Below are 22,340 nucleotides of genomic sequence, written 5' to 3' on the forward strand. Positions count from 1 at the left end.
TCTATTATCTATCTATTATCTATCTATCATCTATCTATTATCTATCTGTCATCTATCTATTATCTATGTATTTTCTATCTATCTATCCATATATCTATCTATCATCTATCTATCTATCTATCTATCGATCATCTATCTATGTATTTTCTATCTATGTATTATCTATCTATCTACTATCTATCTATCTATTATCTATCTATTATCTATCTATCATCTATCTATTATCTATCTATTATCTATCTATCTATTATCTATCTATCCATCTATCTATTATCTATCTATCTCTACCTATCTTTTATCTATCTATCTATCATCTATCTATCTATCTATCTATCATCTATCTATCTATGTATTATCTATCTATCTATTATCTATCTATCTCTACCTATCTTTTATCTATCTATCTATCATCTATCTATCATCTATCTATCTATCTATTATCTATCTATCTATCATCTATCTATCTATTATCTATCATCTATCTATCATCTATCTATTATCTATCTATCTCTACCTATCTTTTATCTATCTATCATCTATCTATCTATTATCTATCTATGTATTATCTATCTATTATCTATCTATCATCTATCTATTATCTATTATCTATCTATCTATTATCTATCTATTATCTATCTATCATCTATCTATCTATGTATTATCTATCTATTATCTATCTATTATCTATCTATTATCTATCTTTTATCCATCTATCTATTATCTATTATCTATCTATCTATTATCTATCTATTATCTATCTATCTATCTATTATATATTATCTATCCATTATCTATCTATCATCTATCTATCTAGCTATGTGTTATATATCTATTATCAATCTATCTATCTCTGTATTATCTATCTATCTATTATCGATCTATCTATCTATCTATGCATTATCTATCCCTCTATCTATCTATCTATTATCTATCTATCTATTATCTATCATCTATCTATCATCTATCTATCTATTATCTATCTATCTATCTATCTATTATCTATCTATGTATTATATATCTATTATCGATCTATCTATCTATTATCTATCTATCTATCTATTATCTATCTATTATCTATCTATCTATTATCTATCTATTATCTATTATCTATCTATCATCTATCTATTATCTATCTATTATCTATCTATCATCTATCTATCATCTATCTATCTATTATCTATCTATCTATCTATCTATTATCTATCTATCTATCATCTATCTATCTATCATCTATCTGTCTGTGTGTCTGGTGGTCACATATCTTTCTATCTGACACGTTTCGCTCCTGTGTTTCCTCCTCAGAGAGATGTTCTGAGCAGATCTCGGCAGAATACCTGCGGTTCTATAAGCCGTATGTGTCCTCGGACGGCCTGGCCTGTGTGACTAGCTGTGCCCCGGGCACGCCTGCTTTTCTGGACTGTAATTCTGGTAACTGTCAGATCAAGGGAGACGAAGGCCCCCATTGCTTGTGAGTACACTGTGATGATCACATGTCATAGCGCTGATTGTGCCGCACTGCGTTGCAACCCACCGGTCGTTATAATCGCTGCCATACAGACATATTGTGTTGTACTGTTTATAAGGAATCGAAATGCACAGATGGGTCTTTAATGTGAAAAATATAGACTTAGTTCTGAATACTGAGCTCTGTATAACCCCGCCCCTACCCCTGATTGGCCATGGTCTGCCTATGCACAGTGTAGACAGAAAGCAGCCAATCAGTGACGGGAGGCGGGGTTATACAAAGCTCAGCATTCACAGATCTGCTAGGCAAACTCAGTTCTCCCCTCAGTTTTCTTTTCCTAGTGGAATCGTCCATTTAAATAGGATCTAGGAAGTTTTGGACTTTTTGTGTTTTTATAGCTTTTTTTTTGATGAACATTTTCACATCTTGTCTTGCAGTTGCCCAAGAACAGACCTGTACCTGTACACCTACTCCAAATGTCAAGGAGCCATATCAATAGTCGCAATGTACGGAGGTGTGGGGGCCAGTATCGGAGTGCTGGTGATCGTCAGCATTATCCTAGGAGTTTTCCTCTACAGGAAGAAATATTATAACTAACTCATAAATCCACAAACTGCACTTTGTTCTCTTCTGCTTCTGGGATAAGAGCGTTCGCGAAGATGGTAGAAACCATTTTCCGGGTTTGAGAATCTTACAGAATTGGACCAGAGACAATAGAGAAGATAAAAGATCAAATAAAAGTTAATAAAATGGCAAAGACTTGAGAAAAACTGTAAATTAAGGAGTTATGTAGATAGACAAGGACGTTTCCGTAATCCGGTAATTAGAGATTTCCGAGAACTGAAGCTAAAGACTTTTATGTAAAAGACACTGAACAAGCAGCAACTTTTGAAAAATTTCAACTGCAGAATTGTGATTGCAGCTCTGAAGTACAGATTTAAGATCAGCCTAAAATAAGTAATGTATTTACTCGTCACCAACTGTTCTGTGTCTTTCTTTTAAATATTTTGTACAGAATAATTTGTAGCAAAAATGTAATATATATATATATATTAAATATAAAATATTACTATGTAAGATATAAAATATTCCTAAGGCTATTAATAAATAGTATAAAGTAAAGCATGCTATATGCTCCGCCATATCAAATCCATCCTAATGGAGGCCTCGTAGTAGCCAAATATTAGAAGATGGCCAATAGATTGCACTGAAATGTTTTTATAGTATTCTCTCATTATATAAATTCTGTATATTTGTTAATATTTTCTTATAAATGTAGATTTTGCATAACAGCTGATGTCATTTCTAATTTTTATATTTATAGTCGAAGGACAAAGTTCCAAAAATGTTTCCATTAAAGATTATTAAACTTTAAATATAAAGATTTTTTTTAGTCCATTTGTCTGCCTTCAGCTGTGTTAATATCAGAACGTATTCATTTGGAGTACAGATGATGGCAGTGAACGGTCAGCACATGTCTCTCTTTCTTTGGGTGTTGTGCTTATCAGCAAAATCTCCTGCATATCTCCTGCAACAGCCTATCCCTAGAGTTAGTGAGAAATGTAATAATGGACAGCACTATACACAAGAACACAAGAGAGGATACTATGTAATAAGGGACTGCGCTATACACAATAGATAATACTATGTAAAAAGGGACTGCACTATACACAACAAGAGAGGATTCTATGTAATAATGGACAGCTCTATACACAAGAGAGGACACTAATAAGGGGCAGCATTATACACAAGAGAGGACACTGTGTAATAAGGGACTGACAATACACAAGAGAGGAAGCTATGTAATAAGGGATGGTGCTATACACAAGAAAGGATACTACAGTATGTAATAAAGGATGGCACTATACACAAGAGGATACTACGAAGTAAGGGTACGGCGGTATACACAAGAGAGGATACTATGTAATAAGGAACGGTGCTATACACAAGAGAGGACACTGTAATAAGGGACAGCACTATACACAAAAGAGAGGATACTATGTAATAAGGAACAGCGCTATACATACGAGAGGACACTGTAATAAGGGACAGCACTATACACAACAAGAGAGGATACTATGTAATAAGGGACGGCACTATACATAGCAAGAGAGGATACTATGTAATATGGGATGGCGCTATACACGAGAGGATATAATGTAATAAAGGAAAGCACTATACACAAGAGAGGATACTATGTAATAAGGGACGGCACTATACACAAAAGAGAGGATACTATGTAATAAGGAACAGCGCTATACATACGAGAGGACACTGTAATAAGGGACAGCACTGTACACAACAAGAGAGGATACTATGCAATAAGGGACGGCACTATACATAGCAAGAGAGGATACTATGTAATATGGGATGGCGCTATACACAAGAGAGGATACAATGTAATAAAGGAAAGCACTATACATAATAGAGGATACTGTGTATGAAGGGATGGCGCTATTTGGTGGACGGACTCATTGCTGCCATCATCTGTACTCCAAATATGAACTTTCTAATATTAATGCAGCTGAAGGCATATAACTAGACTAGGGAAATGCCAAGGTTTGGAAGCAACTTACATATAATTTTTTAATATAATATTTTTTTAATAAACTGATTTGAAAAATGTTATAAGTTTCCATGCTTGCCAAAATTAAGAAAAAATAAAAGTTTAGTTACTCTTTAAAATGAAGCGTTGTTAACCACACATGGTGACATGCGGTGAAACATGTCCACAAGAAACCTGGAATTGAAAATGATCTCATTCTGGCAGATGTAGCAAAATAGGTTCAATTTCTAGTTCATGAAGTTCTGAAGAAGGGTACGTTCACACGAGTTTTCCAAGGTGAAGCCCCTTATCCTGACGCAGCTTCGCTGACGACCTTGTCGACATTTATTTGTGGTGGCTCGGCCGCCTGTATCTTTGCGCTATACTTTTAAATGTATAAAGTAAGTGGCTTCCAAAAACCCGCCCGAAGAACGAACTTGTCACTTATTTTAACCACCTCAAAGTTTCTGAGCCCTGAAGCTGTTAAAAGAAGTGACATGAGATGGAACATGTGCACATTAATGTCGTTTTCACTTTGCTATGCACTATGCTCATTTCTTGCAGCAGTTTCGCAGTGCTTTTTGAGGCGGATAACAACTTCAAAAAATGTCAAGTGCCCATAGCCTAAGAATGGTGATCCTGACATTTATAAAGAGAAATAAAGGATCTCGCAACCTTGAAATCTATGGTGCTATGTGTAACGGGTCTGGGAGGCGGAACCTCTGAGCTACTATACAAGGGGGCGGTCCTTGTAAGGGAGCGGGTGGCAATCAGGGATGACGGGCAGGCAGTCACAGCAGGTGACCGGGACAGTCTCTGAGTGGACGGGCTGGAGGTCACGGCAAGTGACCGGGGCAGTCTCTGGAAGAACGGGCAGGAGGTCACAGCAAGTGACCGGGGCAGTCTCTGGAAGAACGGGCAGGGAGTTACGGCAAGTGACCGGGGCAGTCTCTGGATGAACGGGCAGGGAGTTACGGCAAGTGACCGGGGCAGTCTCTGGGTAAAGGGTAGGTACGACCTGTGATGGCAGAGCCTCCGGGTAGGCTAGCAGGCAGGTAACAGGTGTGCGCTCCCAGGTGAGCAAGCGAGAGTCTCTGGAATGGTAGGTGGTCACAGCACGTGACGGCGAAGCCTCCAGGTAGGCTAGCAGGCAGGTAACAGGTGTGCGCTCCCAGGTGAGCGGGCAAGCTGGTCCATAGACAGACTGACAGGAGTTGGAAGGCAGACCGTCGGACCTCAGGCTAGCAGGCAGGTGACTGGATATCAGGCAGGACAAAGGCAGCAAGCTGGCAGGAATCTGGCAGGTAACTGGCAGGTAACTGGCAACGGGACCTGAGGGCTGAAGCACAGGTGAGACACAGGTGCAAACAACTTTGCTCGGGCTCCTCCATTTTGGAGGAGGTGCCCTTTATATGGGAGGTCCTCCGGCAATTGGCCGGGGACTCCTTAGGACGGCGCGCACGGTCTCTTTAAGAGAGGGAGAGCGCGCGCGCGCCCTAAGCACACTGCCGGGGAAGGAGCGCGCGCCGGAAGCAGCGGGGAGAGCAGCGCTGGAGGACGCCGCGCCAGGAGCGGGGAGGTGAGAGGGACGGCGTCTCTGCCTAGAACGGGGCAGAGACGCCGATGCTACACTATGTAGTAATGGTAGAATCCAACTGGAACATAAGGATCATAGAAAAAAATGAGCGGTTGATCCTTCAAGTGGAAAATATGGAATTTTTTTACCTGATGTAAATTCTTCTGATCTTCTGAATTTAGGGAAGTTTTTTTTTTGTTTGTGTGCCTCTCTTTTCCTTAGGTATGGCCCCTATTAATTGTATATACACATCTAATCTTTCTAGCCAAGTGGGCATGTTCCTCAACTCTTCTGTTTGGATGTCACATGATAAAAAGTTGAGTGTTCACTGAAGGTTTTCTTCAAGTGTCTTGCCATTAAACAACCATCTTCTCATAGTTTTGGCAACGCCAATGGATGTGTTACAGATCCAGAACTTACCTGAGATCTGGTGGAACAGGAGGCTCTCATCATGAATGAGAAGTCAACAGATAAGATCTCCGTGATGTCATCTCATCAACCGGGATCTGAAACTTTTAAGAATATTCTCCTGGTCTTCATCAGGCTCATTAACACTAACTCAAGAGTCATTTGTTTCCATAAACCACCAGAAGATTGTCACTGGCCATGGTCTGACCCTTATGACCATACTCCAACAGTTAGTTACTAGTGTTGAGCGAGCACTAAAATGCTCGGGTGCTCGAAGCTCGGGCCGAGCTCGCCGTGATACTCGGGTGCTCGACCCGAGCTACGAGCCCAATGTTAGTCTATGGGAGACTCGAGCATTTTTGCGGTGGCACCCCCGGCAGTCTTTTAAAAGCCTAACAAGTGCCAAAAACGATAGTGACAGTGCTCAAATGACATGGGGACAGCATGGGGATCGCCCCAGGAAGCATTTCTGACCCCCAGGTCACTGCTGTCAACAACGTGGTCAGAGGTATTAAGCCACTTTTACAGGCTCACAATAAAACGAAAGTGAAACTTTTTTCCTGTGAAATATGTTAAGGAACATCCTTTCCAGGGAAAAGACTTGTGTATAAGTTAAAATAAATGACCAAAAACAAAAATACTCCTCCACACCTTGGGCTATGTTCACAAGTAGCATTTTTTATGCGTTTTTGCACTTTTGTATTGCTTTCAACTATGACAAATGCATTCACCGGGAAATGCTGTAATAAGATGCCGAGTGGTAGCCTGCTGTAATAAGATGCCGGGTGGTAGCCTGCTGTAATAAGATGCCGGCATGGTGGTAGCCTGCTGTAATAAGATTCCGGGTGGTAGCCTGCTGTAATAAGATGCCGGGTGGTGGCCTGCTGTAATAAGATGCCGGGTGGTAACCTGCTGTAATAAGATGCCGGGTGGTAGCCTGCTGTAATAAGATGCCGGGTGGTAGCCTGCTGTAATAAGATGCCGGGTGGTAGCCTGCTGTAATAAGATGCCGGGTGGTAGCCTGATGTAATAAGATGCCGGGTGGTGGCCTGCTGTAATAAGATGCCGGGTGGTAACCTGCTGTAATAATATGCCGGGTGGTAGCCTGCTGTAATAAGATGCCAGGTGGTGGCCTGCTGTAATAAGATGCCGGGTGGTGGCCTGCTGTAATAAGATGCCAGGTGGTAACCTGCTGTAATAATATGCCGGGTGGTAGCCTGCTGTAATAAGATGCCAGGTGGTGGCCTGCTGTAATAAGATGCCGGGTGGTGGCCTGCTGTAAAAAGATGCCGGGTGGTAGCCTGCTGTAATAAGATGCCGGGTGGTGGCCTGCTGTAATAAGATGCCGGGTGGTGGCCTGCTGTAATAAGATGCTGGGTGGTAGCCTGCTGTAATAAGATGCCAGGTGGTGGCCTGCTGTAATAAGATGCCAGGTGGTGGCCTGCTGTAATAAGATGCCGGGTGGTGGCCTGCTGTAATAAGATGCCAGGTGGTGGCCTGCTGTAATAAGATGCCGGGTGGTGGCCTGCTGTAATAAGATGCCGGGTGGTAGCCTGCTGTAATAAGATGCCAGGTGGTGGCCGGCTGTAATAAGATGCCGGGTGGTGGCCTGCTGTAATAAGATGCCAGGTGGTGGCCTGCTGTAATAAGATGCCGGGTGGTAGACTGCTGTAATAAGATGCCAGGTGGTGGCCTGCTGTAATAAGATGCCGGGTGGTAGCCTGCAGTAATAAGATGCCGGGTGGTGGCCTGCTGTAATAAGATGCGGGTGGTAGCCTACGGTAATAAGATGCCGGGTGGTGGCCTGCTGTAATAAAATGCCGGGTGGTGGCCTGCTGTAATAAGATGCCGGGTGGTGGCCTGCTGTAATAAGATGCCGGGTGGTAGCCTGCTGTAATAAGATGCCGGGTGGTGGCCTGCTGTAATAAGATGCCGGGTGGTGGCCTGCTGTAATAAGATGCCGGGTGGTGGCCTGCTGTAATAAGATGCCGGGTGGTGGCCTGCTGTAATAAGATGCCGGGTGGTAGCCTGCTGTAATAAGATGCCGGGTGGTGGCCTGCTGTAATAAGATGCCGGGTGGTGGCCTGCTGCAATAAGATGCCGGGTGGTAGCCTGCTGTAATAAGATGCCGGGTGGTAGCCTGCTGTAATAAGATGCCGGGTGGTAGCCTGCTGTAATAAGATGCCGGGTGGTAGCCTGCTGTAATAAGATGCCGGGTGGTAGCCTGCTGTAATAAGATGCCGGGTGGTAACCTGCTGTAATAAGATGCCGGGTGGTAACCTGCTGTAATAAGATGCCGGGTGGTAGCCTGCTGTAATAAGATGTCTGCATGGTGGTAGCCTGCTGTAATAAGATGCCGGGTGGTAGCCTGCTGTAATAAGATGCCTGCATGGTGGTAGCCTGCTGTAATAAGATGCCGGGTGGTAGCCTGCTGTAATAAGATGTAGGGTGGTAACCTGCTGTAATAAGATGCCAGGTGGTGGCCTGCTGTAATAAGATGCCGGGTGGTGGCCTGCTGTAATAAGATGCCGGGTGGTGGCCTGCTGTAATAAGATGCCGGGAGGTGGCCTGCTGTAATAAGATGCCGGGTGGTAACCTGCTGTAATAAGATGCCGGGTGGTAGCCTGCTGTAATAAGATGCCGGGTGGTGGCCTGCTGTAATAAGATGCCGGGTGGTAGCCTACTGTAATAAGATGCCGGGTGGTAACCTGCTGTAATAAGATGCCGGGTGGTAGCCTGCTGTAATAAGATGCCAGGTGGTGGCCTGCTGTAATAAGATGCCGGGTGGTAACCTGCTGTAATAAGATGCCGGGTGGTAGCCTGCTGTAATAAGATGCCAGGTGGTGGCCTGCTGTAATAAGATGCCGGGTGGTGGCCTGCTGTAATAAGATGCCGGGTGGTAGCCTGCTGTAATAAGATGCCGGGTGGTGGCCTGCTGTAATAAGATGCCGGGTGATAGCCTGCTGTAATAAGATGCCGGGTGGTAACCTGCTGTAATAAGATGCCGGGTGGTAGCCTGCTGTAATAAGATGCCAGGTGGTGGCCTGCTGTAATAAGATGCCGGGTGGTAGCCTGCTGTAATAAGATGCCGGGTGGTAGCCTGCTGTAATAAGATGCCAGGTGGTGGCCTGCTGTAATAAGATGCCGGGTGGTGGCCTGCTGTAATAAGATGCCAGGTGGTGGCCTGCTGTAATAAGATGCCGGGTGGTAGACTGCTGTAATAAGATGCCGGGTGGTAGCCTGCTGTAATAAGATGCCAGGTGGTAACCTGCTGTAATAAGATGCCAGGTGGTAACCTGCTGTAATAAGATGCCGGGTGGTAGCCTGCTGTAATAAGATGCCTGCATGGTGGTAGCCTGCTGTAATAAGATGCCGGGTGGTAGCCTGCTGTAATAAGATGCCAGGTGGTGGCCTGCTGTAATAAGATTCCGGGTGGTAGCCTGCTGTAATAAGATGCCGGGTGGTAACCTGCTGTAATAAGATGCCGGGTGGTAGCCTGCTGTAATAAGATGCCGGGTGGTAGCCTGCTGTAATAAGATGCCGGGTGGTGGCCTGCTGTAATAAGATGCCGGGTGGTGGCCTGCTGTAATAAGATGCCGGGTGGTGGCCTGCTGTAATAAGATGCCGGGTGGTGGCCTGCTGTAATAAGATGCCGGGTGGTGGCCTGCTGTAATAAGATGCCGGGTGGTAGCCTGCTGTAATAAGATGCCGGGTGGTAGCCTGCTGTAATCAGATGCCGGGTGGTGGCCTGCTGTAATAAGATGCCGGGTGGTGGCCTGCTGTAATAAGATGCCGGGTGGTAGCCTGCTGTAATCAGATGCCGGGTGGTGGCCTGCTGTAATCAGATGCCAGGTGGTGGCCTGCTGTAATAAGATGCCGGGTGGTGGCCTGCTGTAATAAGATGCCGGGTGGTGGCCTGCTGTAATAAGATGCCGGGTGGTGGCCTGCTGTAATAAGATGCCGGGTGGTAGCCTGCTGTAATAAGATGCCGGGTGGTGGCCTGCTGTAATAAGATGCCGGGTGGTGGCCTGCTGTAATAAGATGCCGGGTGGTAACCTGCAGTAATAAGATGCCGGGTGGTGGCCTGCTGTAATAAGATGCCGGGTGGTAGCCTGCTGTAATAAGATGCCGGGTGGTGGCCTGCTGTAATAAGATGCCGGGTGGTAGCCTGCTGTAATAAGATGCCGGGTGGTAGCCTGCTGTAATAAGATGCCGGGTGGTGGCCTGCTGTAATAAGATGCCGGGTGGTGGCCTGCTGTAATAAGATGCCGGGTGGTGGCCTGCTGTAATAAGATGCCGGGTGGTAGCCTGCTGTAATAAGATGCCGGGTGGTGGCCTGCTGTAATAAGATGCCGGGTGGTAGCCTGCTGCAATAAGATGCCGGGTGGTGGCCTGCTGTAATAAGATGCCGGGTGGTGGCCTGCTGTAATAAGATGCCGGGTGGTAGCCTGCTATAATAAGATGCCGGGTGGTAACCTGCAGTAATAAGATGCCGGGTGGTGGCCTACTGTAATAAGATGCCGGGTGGTGGCCTGCTGTAATAAGATACCGGGTGGTAGCCTGCTGTAATAAGATGCCGGGTGGTAGCCTGCTGTAATAAGATGCCGGGTGGTAGCCTGCTGTAATAAGATGCCGGGTGGTAACCTGCTGTAATAAGATGCCGGGTGGTAGCCTGCTGTAATAAGATGTCGGGTGGTAACCTGCTGTAATAAGATGCCGGGTGGTAGCCTGCTGTAATAAGATGCCGGGTGGTGGCCTGCTGTAATAAGATGCCGGGTGGTGGCCTGCTGTAATAAGATGCCGGGTGGTAGCCTGCTGTAATAAGATGCCGGGTGGTAACCTGCAGTAATAAGATGCCGGGTGGTGGCCTGCTGTAATAAGATGCCGGGTGGTGGCCTGCTGTAATAAGATGCCGGGTGGTGGCCTGCTGTAATAAGATGCCGGGTGGTGGCCTGCTGTAATAAGATGCCGGGTGGTAGCCTGCTGTAATAAGATGCCGGGTGGTGGCCTGCTGTAATAAGATGCCGGGTGGTGGCCTGCTGTAATAAGATGCCGGGTGGTGGCCTGCTGTAATAAGATGCCGGGTGGTGGCCTGCTGTAATAAGATGCCGGGTGGTAGCCTGCTGTAATAAGATGCCGGGTGGTAGCCTGCTGTAATAAGATGCCGGGTGGTGGCCTGCTGTAATAAGATGCCGGGTGGTGGCCTGCTGTAATAAGATGCCGGGTGGTGGCCTGCTGTAATAAGATGCCGGGTGGTAGCCTGCTGTAATAAGATGCCGGGTGGTGGCCTGCTGTAATAAGATGCCGGGTGGTAGCCTGCTGCAATAAGATGCCGGGTGGTGGCCTGCTGTAATAAGATGCCGGGTGGTGGCCTGCTGTAATAAGATGCCGGGTGGTAGCCTGCTATAATAAGATGCCGGGTGGTAACCTGCAGTAATAAGATGCCGGGTGGTGGCCTGCTGTAATAAGATGCCGGGTGGTGGCCTGCTGTAATAAGATGCCGGGTGGTGGCCTGCTGTAATAAGATACCGGGTGGTAGCCTGCTGTAATAAGATGCCGGGTGGTAGCCTGCTGTAATAAGATGCCGGGTGGTAACCTGCTGTAATAAGATGCCGGGTGGTGGCCTGCTGTAATAAGATGCCAGGTGGTGGCCTGCTGTAATAAGATGTCGGGTGGTAACCTGCTGTAATAAGATGCCGGGTGGTGGCCTGCTGTAATAAGATGCCGGGTGGTGGCCTGCTGTAATAAGATGCCGGGTGGTGGCCTGCTGTAATAAGATGCCGGGTGGTAGCCTGCTGTAATAAGATGCCGGGTGGTAACCTGCAGTAATAAGATGCCGGGTGGTGGCCTGCTGTAATAAGATGCCGGGTGGTGGCCTGCTGTAATAAGATGCCGGGTGGTGGCCTGCTGTAATAAGATGCCGGGTGGTGGCCTGCTGTAATAAGATGCCGGGTGGTGGCCTGCTGTAATAAGATGCCGGGTGGTAGCCTGCTGTAATAAGATGCCGGGTGGTAGCCTGCTGTAATAAGATGCCGGGTGGTGGCCTGCTGTAATAAGATGCCGGGTGGTAGCCTGCTGTAATAAGATGCCGAGTGGTAGCCTGCTGTAATAAGATGCCGGGTGGTAGCCTGCTGTAATAAGATGCCGGGTGGTAGCCTGCTGTAATAAGATGCCGGGTGGTGGCCTGCTGTAATAAGATGCCGGGTGGTAACCTGCTGTAATAAGATGCCGGGTTGTGGCCTGCTGTAATAAGATGCCGGGTTGTGGCCTGCTGTAATAAGATGCCGGGTGGTGGCCTGCTGTAATAAGATGCCGGGTGGTAGCCTGCTGTAATAAGATGCCGGGTGGTGGCCTGCTGTAATAAGATTCCGGGTGGTAGCCTGCTGTAATAAGATGCCGGGTGGTGGCCTGCTGTAATAAGATGCCGGGTGGTAGCCTGCTGTAATAAGATGCCGGGTGGTAGCCTGCTGTAATAAGATGCCGGGTGGTAGCCTGCTGTAATAAGATGCCGGGTGGTGGCCTGCTGTAATAAGATGCCGGGTGGTGGCCTGCTGTAATAAGATGCCGGGTGGTGGCCTGCTGTAATAAGATGCCGGGTGGTGGCCTGCTGTAATAAGATGCCGGGTGGTAACCTGCTGTAATAAGATGCCGGGTGGTGGCCTGCTGTAATAAGATGCCGGGTGGTAGCCTGCTGTAATAAGATGCCGGGTGGTAGCCTGCTGTAATAAGATGCCGGGTGGTGGCCTGCTGTAATAAGATGCCGGGTGGTAGCCTGCTGTAATAAGATGCCGGGTGGTAGCCTGCTGTAATAAGATGCCGGGTGGTGGCCTGCTGTAATAAGATGCCGGGTGGTAGCCTGCTGTAATAAGATGCCGGGTGGTAGCCTGCTGTAATAAGATGCCGGGTGGTAGCCTGCTGTAATAAGATGCCGGGTGGTAGCCTGCTGTAATAAGATGCCGGGTGGTAGCCTGCTGTAATAAGATGCCGGGTGGTGGCCTGCTGTAATAAGATGCCGGGTGGTGGCCTGCTGTAATAAGATGCCGGGTGGTAACCTGCTGTAATAAGATGCCGGGTGGTGGCCTGCTGTAATAAGATGCCGGGTGGTGGCCTGCTGTAATAAGATGCCGGGTGGTAGCCTGCTGTAATAAGATGCCGGGTGGTGGCCTGCTGTAATAAGATGCCGGGTGGTAACCTGCTGTAATAAGATGCCGGGTGGTAACCTGCTGTAATAAGATGCCGGGTGGTGGCCTGCTGTAATAAGATGCCGGGTGGTGGCCTGCTGTAATAAGATGCCGGGTGGTAGCCTGCTGTAATAAGATGCCGGGTGGTGGCCTGCTGTAATAAGATGCCGGGTGGTGGCCTGCTGTAATAAGATGCCGGGTGGTGGCCTGCTGTAATAAGATGCCGGGTGGTGGCCTGCTGTAATAAGATGCCGGGTGGTGGCCTGCTGTAATAAGATGCCGGGTGGTAACCTGCTGTAATAAGATGCCGGGTGGTGGCCTGCTGTAATAAGATGCCGGGTGGTGGCCTGCTGTAATAAGATGCCGGGTGGTAACCTGCTGTAATAAGATGCCGGGTGGTGGCCTGCTGTAATAAGATGCCAGGTGGTAGCCTGCTGTAATAAGATGTCGGGTGGTGGCCTACTGTAATAAGATGCCAGGTGGTAGCCTGCTGTAATAAGATGCCGGGTGGTGGCCTACTGTAATAAGATGCCGGGTGGTAACCTGCTGTAATAAGATGCCGGGTGGTGGCCTGCTGTAATAAGATGCCAGGTGGTAGCCTGCTGTAATAAGATGCCGGGTGGTGGCCTACTGTAATAAGATGCCGGGTGGTAGCCTGCTGTAATAAGATGCCGGGTGGTAGCCTGCTGTAATAAGATGCCAGGTGGTGGCCTGCTGTAATAAGATGCCGGGTGGTGGCCTGCTGTAATAAGATGCCGGGTGGTGGCCTGCTGTAATAAGATGCCGGGTGGTAACCTGCTGTAATAAGATGCCGGGTGGTGGCCTGCTGTAATAAGATGCCGGGTGGTGGCCTGCTGTAATAAGATGCCGGGTGGTAGCCTGCTGTAATAAGATGCCGGGTGGTGGCCTGCTGTAATAAGATGCCAGGTGGTAGCCTGCTGTAATAAGATGTCGGGTGGTGGCCTACTGTAATAAGATGCCAGGTGGTAACCTGCTGTAATAAGATGCCGGGTGGTGGCCTGCTGTAATAAGATGCCAGGTGGTAGCCTGCTGTAATAAGATGTCGGGTGGTGGCCTACTGTAATAAGATGCCAGGTGGTAGCCTGCTGTAATAAGATGCCGGGTGGTGGCCTACTGTAATAAGATGCCGGGTGGTAACCTGCTGTAATAAGATGCCGGGTGGTGGCCTGCTGTAATAAGATGCCGGGTGGTAGCCTGCTGTAATAAGATGCCGGGTGGTAGCCTGCTGTAATAAGATGCCGGGTGGTAGCCTGCTGTAATAAGATGCCGGGTGGTAGCCTGCTGTAATAAGATGCCGGGTGGTAGCCTGCTGTAATAAGATGCCGGGTGGTGGCCTGCTGTAATAAGATGCCGGGTGGTGGCCTGCTGTAATAAGATGCCGGGTGGTAACCTGCTGTAATAAGATGCCGGGTGGTGGCCTGCTGTAATAAGATGCCGGGTGGTGGCCTGCTGTAATAAGATGCCGGGTGGTGGCCTGCTGTAATAAGATGCCGGGTGGTGGCCTGCTGTAATAAGATGCCGGGTGGTGGCCTGCTGTAATAAGATGCCGGGTGGTAACCTGCTGTAATAAGATGCCGGGTGGTGGCCTGCTGTAATAAGATGCCGGGTGGTGGCCTGCTGTAATAAGATGCCGGGTGGTAACCTGCTGTAATAAGATGCCGGGTGGTGGCCTGCTGTAATAAGATGCCAGGTGGTAGCCTGCTGTAATAAGATGTCGGGTGGTGGCCTACTGTAATAAGATGCCAGGTGGTAGCCTGCTGTAATAAGATGCCGGGTGGTGGCCTACTGTAATAAGATGCCGGGTGGTAACCTGCTGTAATAAGATGCCGGGTGGTGGCCTGCTGTAATAAGATGCCAGGTGGTAGCCTGCTGTAATAAGATGCCGGGTGGTGGCCTACTGTAATAAGATGCCGGGTGGTAGCCTGCTGTAATAAGATGCCGGGTGGTAGCCTGCTGTAATAAGATGCCAGGTGGTGGCCTGCTGTAATAAGATGCCGGGTGGTGGCCTGCTGTAATAAGATGCCGGGTGGTGGCCTGCTGTAATAAGATGCCGGGTGGTAACCTGCTGTAATAAGATGCCGGGTGGTGGCCTGCTGTAATAAGATGCCGGGTGGTGGCCTGCTGTAATAAGATGCCGGGTGGTAGCCTGCTGTAATAAGATGCCGGGTGGTGGCCTGCTGTAATAAGATGCCAGGTGGTAGCCTGCTGTAATAAGATGTCGGGTGGTGGCCTACTGTAATAAGATGCCAGGTGGTAACCTGCTGTAATAAGATGCCGGGTGGTGGCCTGCTGTAATAAGATGCCAGGTGGTAGCCTGCTGTAATAAGATGTCGGGTGGTGGCCTACTGTAATAAGATGCCAGGTGGTAGCCTGCTGTAATAAGATGCCGGGTGGTGGCCTACTGTAATAAGATGCCGGGTGGTAACCTGCTGTAATAAGATGCCGGGTGGTGGCCTGCTGTAATAAGATGCCAGGTGGTAGCCTGCTGTAATAAGATGCCAGGTGGTGGCCTGCTGTAATAAGATGCCAGGTGGTAGCCTGCTGTAATAAGATGCCGGGTGGTGGCCTACTGTAATAAGATGCCGGGTGGTAGCCTGCTGTAATAAGATGCCGGGTCGTAGCCTGCTGTAATAAGATGCCAGGTGGTGGCCTGCTGTAATAAGATGCCGGGTGGTAACCTGCTGTAATAAGATGCCGGGTGGTAACCTGCTGTAATAAGATGCCGGGTGGTAACCTGCTGTAATAAGATGCCAGGTGGTAGCCTGCTGTAATAAGATGCCGGGTGGTAACCTGCTGTAATAAGATGCCGGGTGGTAGCCTGCTGTAATAAGATGCCGGGTGGTAACCTGCTGTAATAAGATGTCGGCTGGTAGCCTGCTGTAATAAGATGCCAGGTGGTAGCCTGCTGTAATAAGATGCCGGGTGGTAGCCTGCTGTAATAAGATGCCGGGTGGTGGCCTGCTGTAATAAGATGCCGGGTGGTGGCCTGCTGTAATAAGATGCCGGGTGGTGGCCTGCTGTAATAAGATGCCAGGTGGTGGCCTGCTGTAATAAGATGCCGGGTGGTGGCCTGCTGTAATAAGATGCCAGGTGGTGGCCTGCTGTAATAAGATGCCGGGTGGTAGCCTGCTGTAATAAGATGCCGGGTGGTGGCCTGCTGTAATATGATGCCGGGTGGTGGCCTGCTGTAATAAGATGCCGGGTGGTAGCCTGCTGTAATAAGATGCCGGGTGGTGGCCTGCTGTAATAAGATGCCGGGTGGTAGCCTGCTGTAATAAGATGCCGGGTGGTGGCCTGCTGTAATAAGATGCCGGGTGGTGGCCTGCTGTAATAAGATGCCGGGTGGTGGCCTGCTGTAATAAGATGCCAGGTGGTAGCCTGCTGTAATAAGATGCCGGGTGGTGGCCTGCTGTAATAAGATGCCGGGTGGTGGCCTGCTGTAATAAGATGCCGGGTGGTGGCCTGCTGTAATAAGATGCCAGGTGGTAGCCTGCTGTAATAAGATGCCGGGTGGTAGCCTGCTGTAATAAGATGCCGGGTGGTAGCCTGCTGTAATAAGATGCCAGGTGGTAGCCTGCTATAATAAGATGCCGGGTGGTGGCCTGCTGTAATAAGATGCCGGGTGGTAGCCTGCTGTAATAAGATGCCGGGTGGTAGCCTGCTGTAATAAGATGCCAGGTGGTAGCCTGCTGTAATAAGATGCCGGGTGGTGGCCTGCTGTAATAAGATGCCAGGTGGTAACCTGCTGTAATAAGATGCCGGGTGGTAGCCTGCTGTAATAAGATGCCGGGTGGTGGCCTGCTGTAATAAGATGCCGGGTGGTGGCCTGCTGTAATAAGATGCCGGGTGGTGGCCTGCTGTAATAAGATGCCGGGTGGTGGCCTGCTGTAATAAGATGCCGGGTGGTGGCCTGCTGTAATAAGATGCCTGGTGGTAACCTGCTGTAATAAGATGCCAGGTGGTGGCCTGCTGTAATAAGATGCCGGGTGGTGGCCTGCTGTAATAAGATGCCAGGTGGTGGCCTGCTGTAATAAGATGCCGGGTGGTGGCCTGCTGTAATAAGATGCCGGGTGGTGGCCTGCTGTAATAAGATGCCTGGTGGTAACCTGCTGTAATAAGATGCCAGGTGGTAGCCTGCTATAATAAGATGCCGGGTGGTGGCCTGCTGTAATAAGATGCCGGGTGGTGGTTTGCTGTAATAAGATGCCGGGTGGTAGCCTGCTGTAATAAGATGCCGGGTGGTAGACTGCTGTAATAAGATGCCGGGTGGTGGCCTGCTGTAATAAGATGCCTGGTGGTAACCTGCTGTAATAAGATGCCAGGTGGTAGCCTGCTGTAATAAGATGCCGGGTGGTGGCCTGCTGTAATAAGATGCCGGGTGGTGGTTTGCTGTAATAAGATGCCGGGTGGTAGCCTGCTGTAATAAGATGCCGGGTGGTAGCCTGCTGTAATACTCAGCCTTTGCTACGTAACAATGATCTCAGATCTGCTCATAGATGATTGCTGGGATTACACAGATCGTCTTATTCTGGCTTCTTACACGCACAGGAAAAAAAGAGAAAAAATAAAAAAGTATTAGCACCAGCAGGGGTGTGCTCAGTTACAACTTCTTGTCGCTAGGAATAACTAGGAAAATGCTTAAAAAACTGCCCGAGGGTCCCGGGTGTGACAACTACTACCCCGCTACACCCCGGACCACCCCAGGAATCCGGGATTCACCTCTGGGATCTACGTCAGTAGTAGGGTGTCTGCTAGTATTTATCAGACCAGAAGTCTGGAGACCCCCAGAGGAGAAGAGGCCGAGGGTCCGCAATCTTACAGATGAAAGAAAGAGTCACTGATAGCAGCTCCTCTGATTATTGCTCTTCTTTATTTTCAAAGCTTTGTGCATTGAAAGTTCATCCACCGAAGTTTTCAAGACGCCCAGTAAATATGGTAATAAAAATCTATCATCTATTATCTATCTATCATCTATCTATCTATTATCTATTATTTATCCATTTATCTATCTATTATCTATCTATCATCTATCTATTATCTATTATCTATCATCTATCTATTATCTATCTATTATCTATCTATCATCTATCTATTATCTATTATCTATCATCTATCTATTATCTATCTATTATCTATCTATCATCTATCTATTATCTATCTATCTATCTATCTATTATCTATCTATTATCTATCTATCTATTATCTATCTATCATCTATCTATTATCTATCTATTATCTATCTGTCATCTATCTATTATCTATCTATCTATCTATCTATTATCTATCTATTATCTATCTATCTATTATCTATCTATCTATCTATCTATTATCTATTATTTATCCATTTATCTATCTATTATCTATCATCTATCTATTATCTATCTATTATCTATCTGTCATCTATCTATTATCTATCTATCTATCTATCTATCTATTATCTATTTATTATCTATCTATCTATTATCTATCTATCTATCTATTATCTATCTATCATCTATCTATTATCTATCTATTATCTATCTATCATCTATCTATCTATTATCTATCTATTATCTATATAGTATCTATTATCTATCATCTATCTATCTATTATCTATCTATCATCTATCTATCATCTATCTATCTATCTATCTATCATCTATTATCTATCTATCTATCATCTATCTATCTATCTATCTATCTATCATCTATCTATTTATCTATCTATTATCTATCTATCTATCTATCATCTATCTATCTATCTATCATCTATCTATCTATCTATCATCTATCTATCTATCATCTATCTATCTATCTATCATCTATCAATATCTATCTATCATCTATCTATCATCTATCTATCTATCTATCTATCATCTATCTATCATCTATCTATTATCTATCTATTATCTATCTATCATCTATCTATCTATCTATCTATCATCTATCTATCTATCATCTATCTATCATCTATCTGTCTGTGTGTCTGGTGGTCACATATCTTTCTATCTGACACGTTTCGCTCCTGTGTTTCCTCCTCAGAGAGATGTTCTGAGCAGATCTCGGCAGAATACCTGCGGTTCTATAAGCCGTATGTGTCCTCGGACGGCCTGGCCTGTGTGACTAGCTGTGCCCCGGGCACGCCTGCTTTTCTGGACTGTAATTCTGGTAACTGTCAGATCAAGGGAGACGAAGGCCCCCATTGCTTGTGAGTACACTGTGATGATCACATGTCATAGCGCTGATTGTGCCGCACTGCGGTGCAACCCACCGGTCGTTATAATCGCTGCCATACAGACATATTGTGTTGTACTGTTTATAAGGAATCGAAATGCACAGATGGGTCTTTAATGTGAAAAATATAGACTTAGTTCTGAATACTGAGCTCTGTATAACCCCGCCCCTACCCCTGATTGGCCATGGTCTGCCTATGCACAGTGTAGACAGAAAGCAGCCAATCAGTGACGGGAGGCGGGGTTATACAAAGCTCAGCATTCACAGATCTGCTAGGCAAACTCAGTTCTCCCCTCAGTTTTCTTTTCCTAGTGGAATCGTCCATTTAAATAGGATCTAGGAAGTTTTGGACTTTTTGTGTTTTTATAGCTTTTTTTTTGATGAACATTTTCACATCTTGTCTTGCAGTTGCCCAAGAACAGACCTGTACCTGTACACCTACTCCAAATGTCAAGGAGCCATATCAATAGTCGCAATGTACGGAGGTGTGGGGGCCAGTATCGGAGTGCTGGTGATCGTCAGCATTATCCTAGGAGTTTTCCTCTACAGGAAGAAATATTATAACTAACTCATAAATCCACAAACTGCACTTTGTTCTCTTCTGCTTCTGGGATAAGAGCGTTCGCGAAGATGGTAGAAACCATTTTCCGGGTTTGAGAATCTTACAGAATTGGACCAGAGACAATAGAGAAGATAAAAGATCAAATAAAAGTTAATAAAATGGCAAAGACTTGAGAAAAACTGTAAATTAAGGAGTTATGTAGATAGACAAGGACGTTTCCGTAATCCGGTAATTAGAGATTTCCGAGAACTGAAGCTAAAGACTTTTATGTAAAAGACACTGAACAAGCAGCAACTTTTGAAAAATTTCAACTGCAGAATTGTGATTGCAGCTCTGAAGTACAGATTTAAGATCAGCCTAAAATAAGTAATGTATTTACTCGTCACCAACTGTTCTGTGTCTTTCTTTTAATTATTTTGTACAGAATAATTTGTAGCAAAAATGTAATATATATATATATTAAATATAAAATATTACTATGTAAGATGTAAAATATTCCTAAGGCTATTAATAAATAGTATAAAGTAAAGCATGCTATATGCTCCGCCATATCAAATCCATCCTAATGGAGGCCTCGTCGTAGCAGATATTAGAAGATGGCCAATAGATTGCACTGAATTGTTTTTTATAGTATTCTCTCATTATATAAATTCTGTATATTTGTTAATATTTTCTTATAAATGTAGATTTTGCATAACATCTGATGTCATTTCTAATTTTTATATTTATAGTCGAAGGACAAAGTTCCAAAAAATGTTTCCATTAAAGATTATTAAACTTTAAATATATAGATTTTTTTAGTCCATTTGTCTGCCTTCAGCTGTGTTAATATCAGAACGTATTCATTTGGAGTACAGATGATGGCAGTGAACGGTCAGCACATGTCTCTCTTTCTTTGGGTGTTGTGCTTATCAGCAAAATCTCCTGCATATCTCCTGCAACAGCCTATCCCTAGAGTTAGTGAGAAATGTAATAATGGACAGCACTATACACAAGAACACAAGAGAGGATACTATGTAATAAGGGACTGCGCTATACACAATAGATAATACTATGTAAAAAGGGACTGCACTATACACAACAAGAGAGGATTCTATGTAATAATGGACAGCTCTATACACAAGAGAGGACACTAATAAGGGGCAGCATTATACACAAGAGAGGACACTGTGTAATAAGGGACTGACAATACACAAGAGAGGAAGCTATGTAATAAGGGATGGTGCTATACACAAGAAAGGATACTACAGTATGTAATAAAGGATGGCACTATACACAAGAGGATACTACGAAGTAAGGGTACGGCGGTATACACAAGAGAGGATACTATGTAATAAGGAACGGTGCTATACACAAGAGAGGACACTGTAATAAGGGACAGCACTATACACAAAAGAGAGGATACTATGTAATAAGGAACAGCGCTATACATACGAGAGGACACTGTAATAAGGGACAGCACTATACACAACAAGAGAGGATACTATGTAATAAGGGACGGCACTATACATAGCAAGAGAGGATACTATGTAATATGGGATGGCGCTATACACGAGAGGATATAATGTAATAAAGGAAAGCACTATACACAAGAGAGGATACTATGTAATAAGGGACGGCACTATACACAAAAGAGAGGATACTATGTAATAAGGAACAGCGCTATACATACGAGAGGACACTGTAATAAGGGACAGCACTGTACACAACAAGAGAGGATACTATGCAATAAGGGACGGCACTATACATAGCAAGAGAGGATACTATGTAATATGGGATGGCGCTATACACAAGAGAGGATACAATGTAATAAAGGAAAGCACTATACATAATAGAGGATACTGTGTATGAAGGGATGGCGCTATTTGGTGGACGGACTCATTGCTGCCATCATCTGTACTCCAAATATGAACTTTCTAATATTAATGCAGCTGAAGGCATATAACTAGACTAGGGAAATGCCAAGGTTTGGAAGCAACTTACATATAATTTTTTAATATAATATTTTTTTAATAAACTGATTTGAAAAATGTTATAAGTTTCCATGCTTGCCAAAATTAAGAAAAAATAAAAGTTTAGTTACTCTTTAAAATGAAGCGTTGTTAACCACACATGGTGACATGCGGTGAAACATGTCCACAAGAAACCTGGAATTGAAAATGATCTCATTCTGGCAGATGTAGCAAAATAGGTTCAATTTCTAGTTCATGAAGTTCTGAAGAAGGGTACGTTCACACGAGTTTTCCAAGGTGAAGCCCCTTATCCTGACGCAGCTTCGCTGACGACCTTGTCGACATTTATTTGTGGTGGCTCGGCCGCCTGTATCTTTGCGCTATACTTTTAAATGTATAAAGTAAGTGGCTTCCAAA

The 22,340-nt window shown here is 45.8% G+C and overlaps 2 protein-coding genes across 2 annotated transcripts in view; both read left to right on the forward strand.

Moving 5' to 3' along the window:
- The window catches only part of LOC141167073 (mucin-12-like), a 41,018-nt gene extending 37,375 nt beyond the window's left edge, over window positions 1–3,643 (forward strand). Inside the window, exons 8-9 of the mRNA XM_073654413.1 lie at window positions 1,303–1,468; window positions 1,903–3,643. Coding sequence (XP_073510514.1) covers window positions 1,303–1,468; window positions 1,903–2,062 — 326 coding nt within the window. The 3' untranslated portion in view covers window positions 2,063–3,643. The remainder of the gene's footprint in view (window positions 1–1,302; window positions 1,469–1,902) is intronic.
- Window positions 3,644–4,640: 997 nt separating this feature from the next.
- On the forward strand, window positions 4,641–21,556 carry LOC141167385 (mucin-3A-like). The gene is made up of 4 exons (XM_073654794.1): window positions 4,641–4,707; window positions 18,078–18,131; window positions 19,218–19,383; window positions 19,818–21,556. The coding sequence occupies exons 1-4, from the start codon at window positions 4,641–4,643 to the stop codon at window positions 19,975–19,977; spliced, it is 447 nt and encodes a 148-aa protein (XP_073510895.1). The 3' UTR covers window positions 19,978–21,556.
- Window positions 21,557–22,340: the final 784 nt, after the last annotated feature.

This window comes from Phyllobates terribilis, unplaced genomic scaffold, assembly GCF_046119375.1.
Source record: "Phyllobates terribilis strain yellow unplaced genomic scaffold, ASM4611937v1 Scaffold_11__3_contigs__length_659146591, whole genome shotgun sequence".
NCBI lineage: Eukaryota > Metazoa > Chordata > Amphibia > Anura > Dendrobatidae > Phyllobates > Phyllobates terribilis.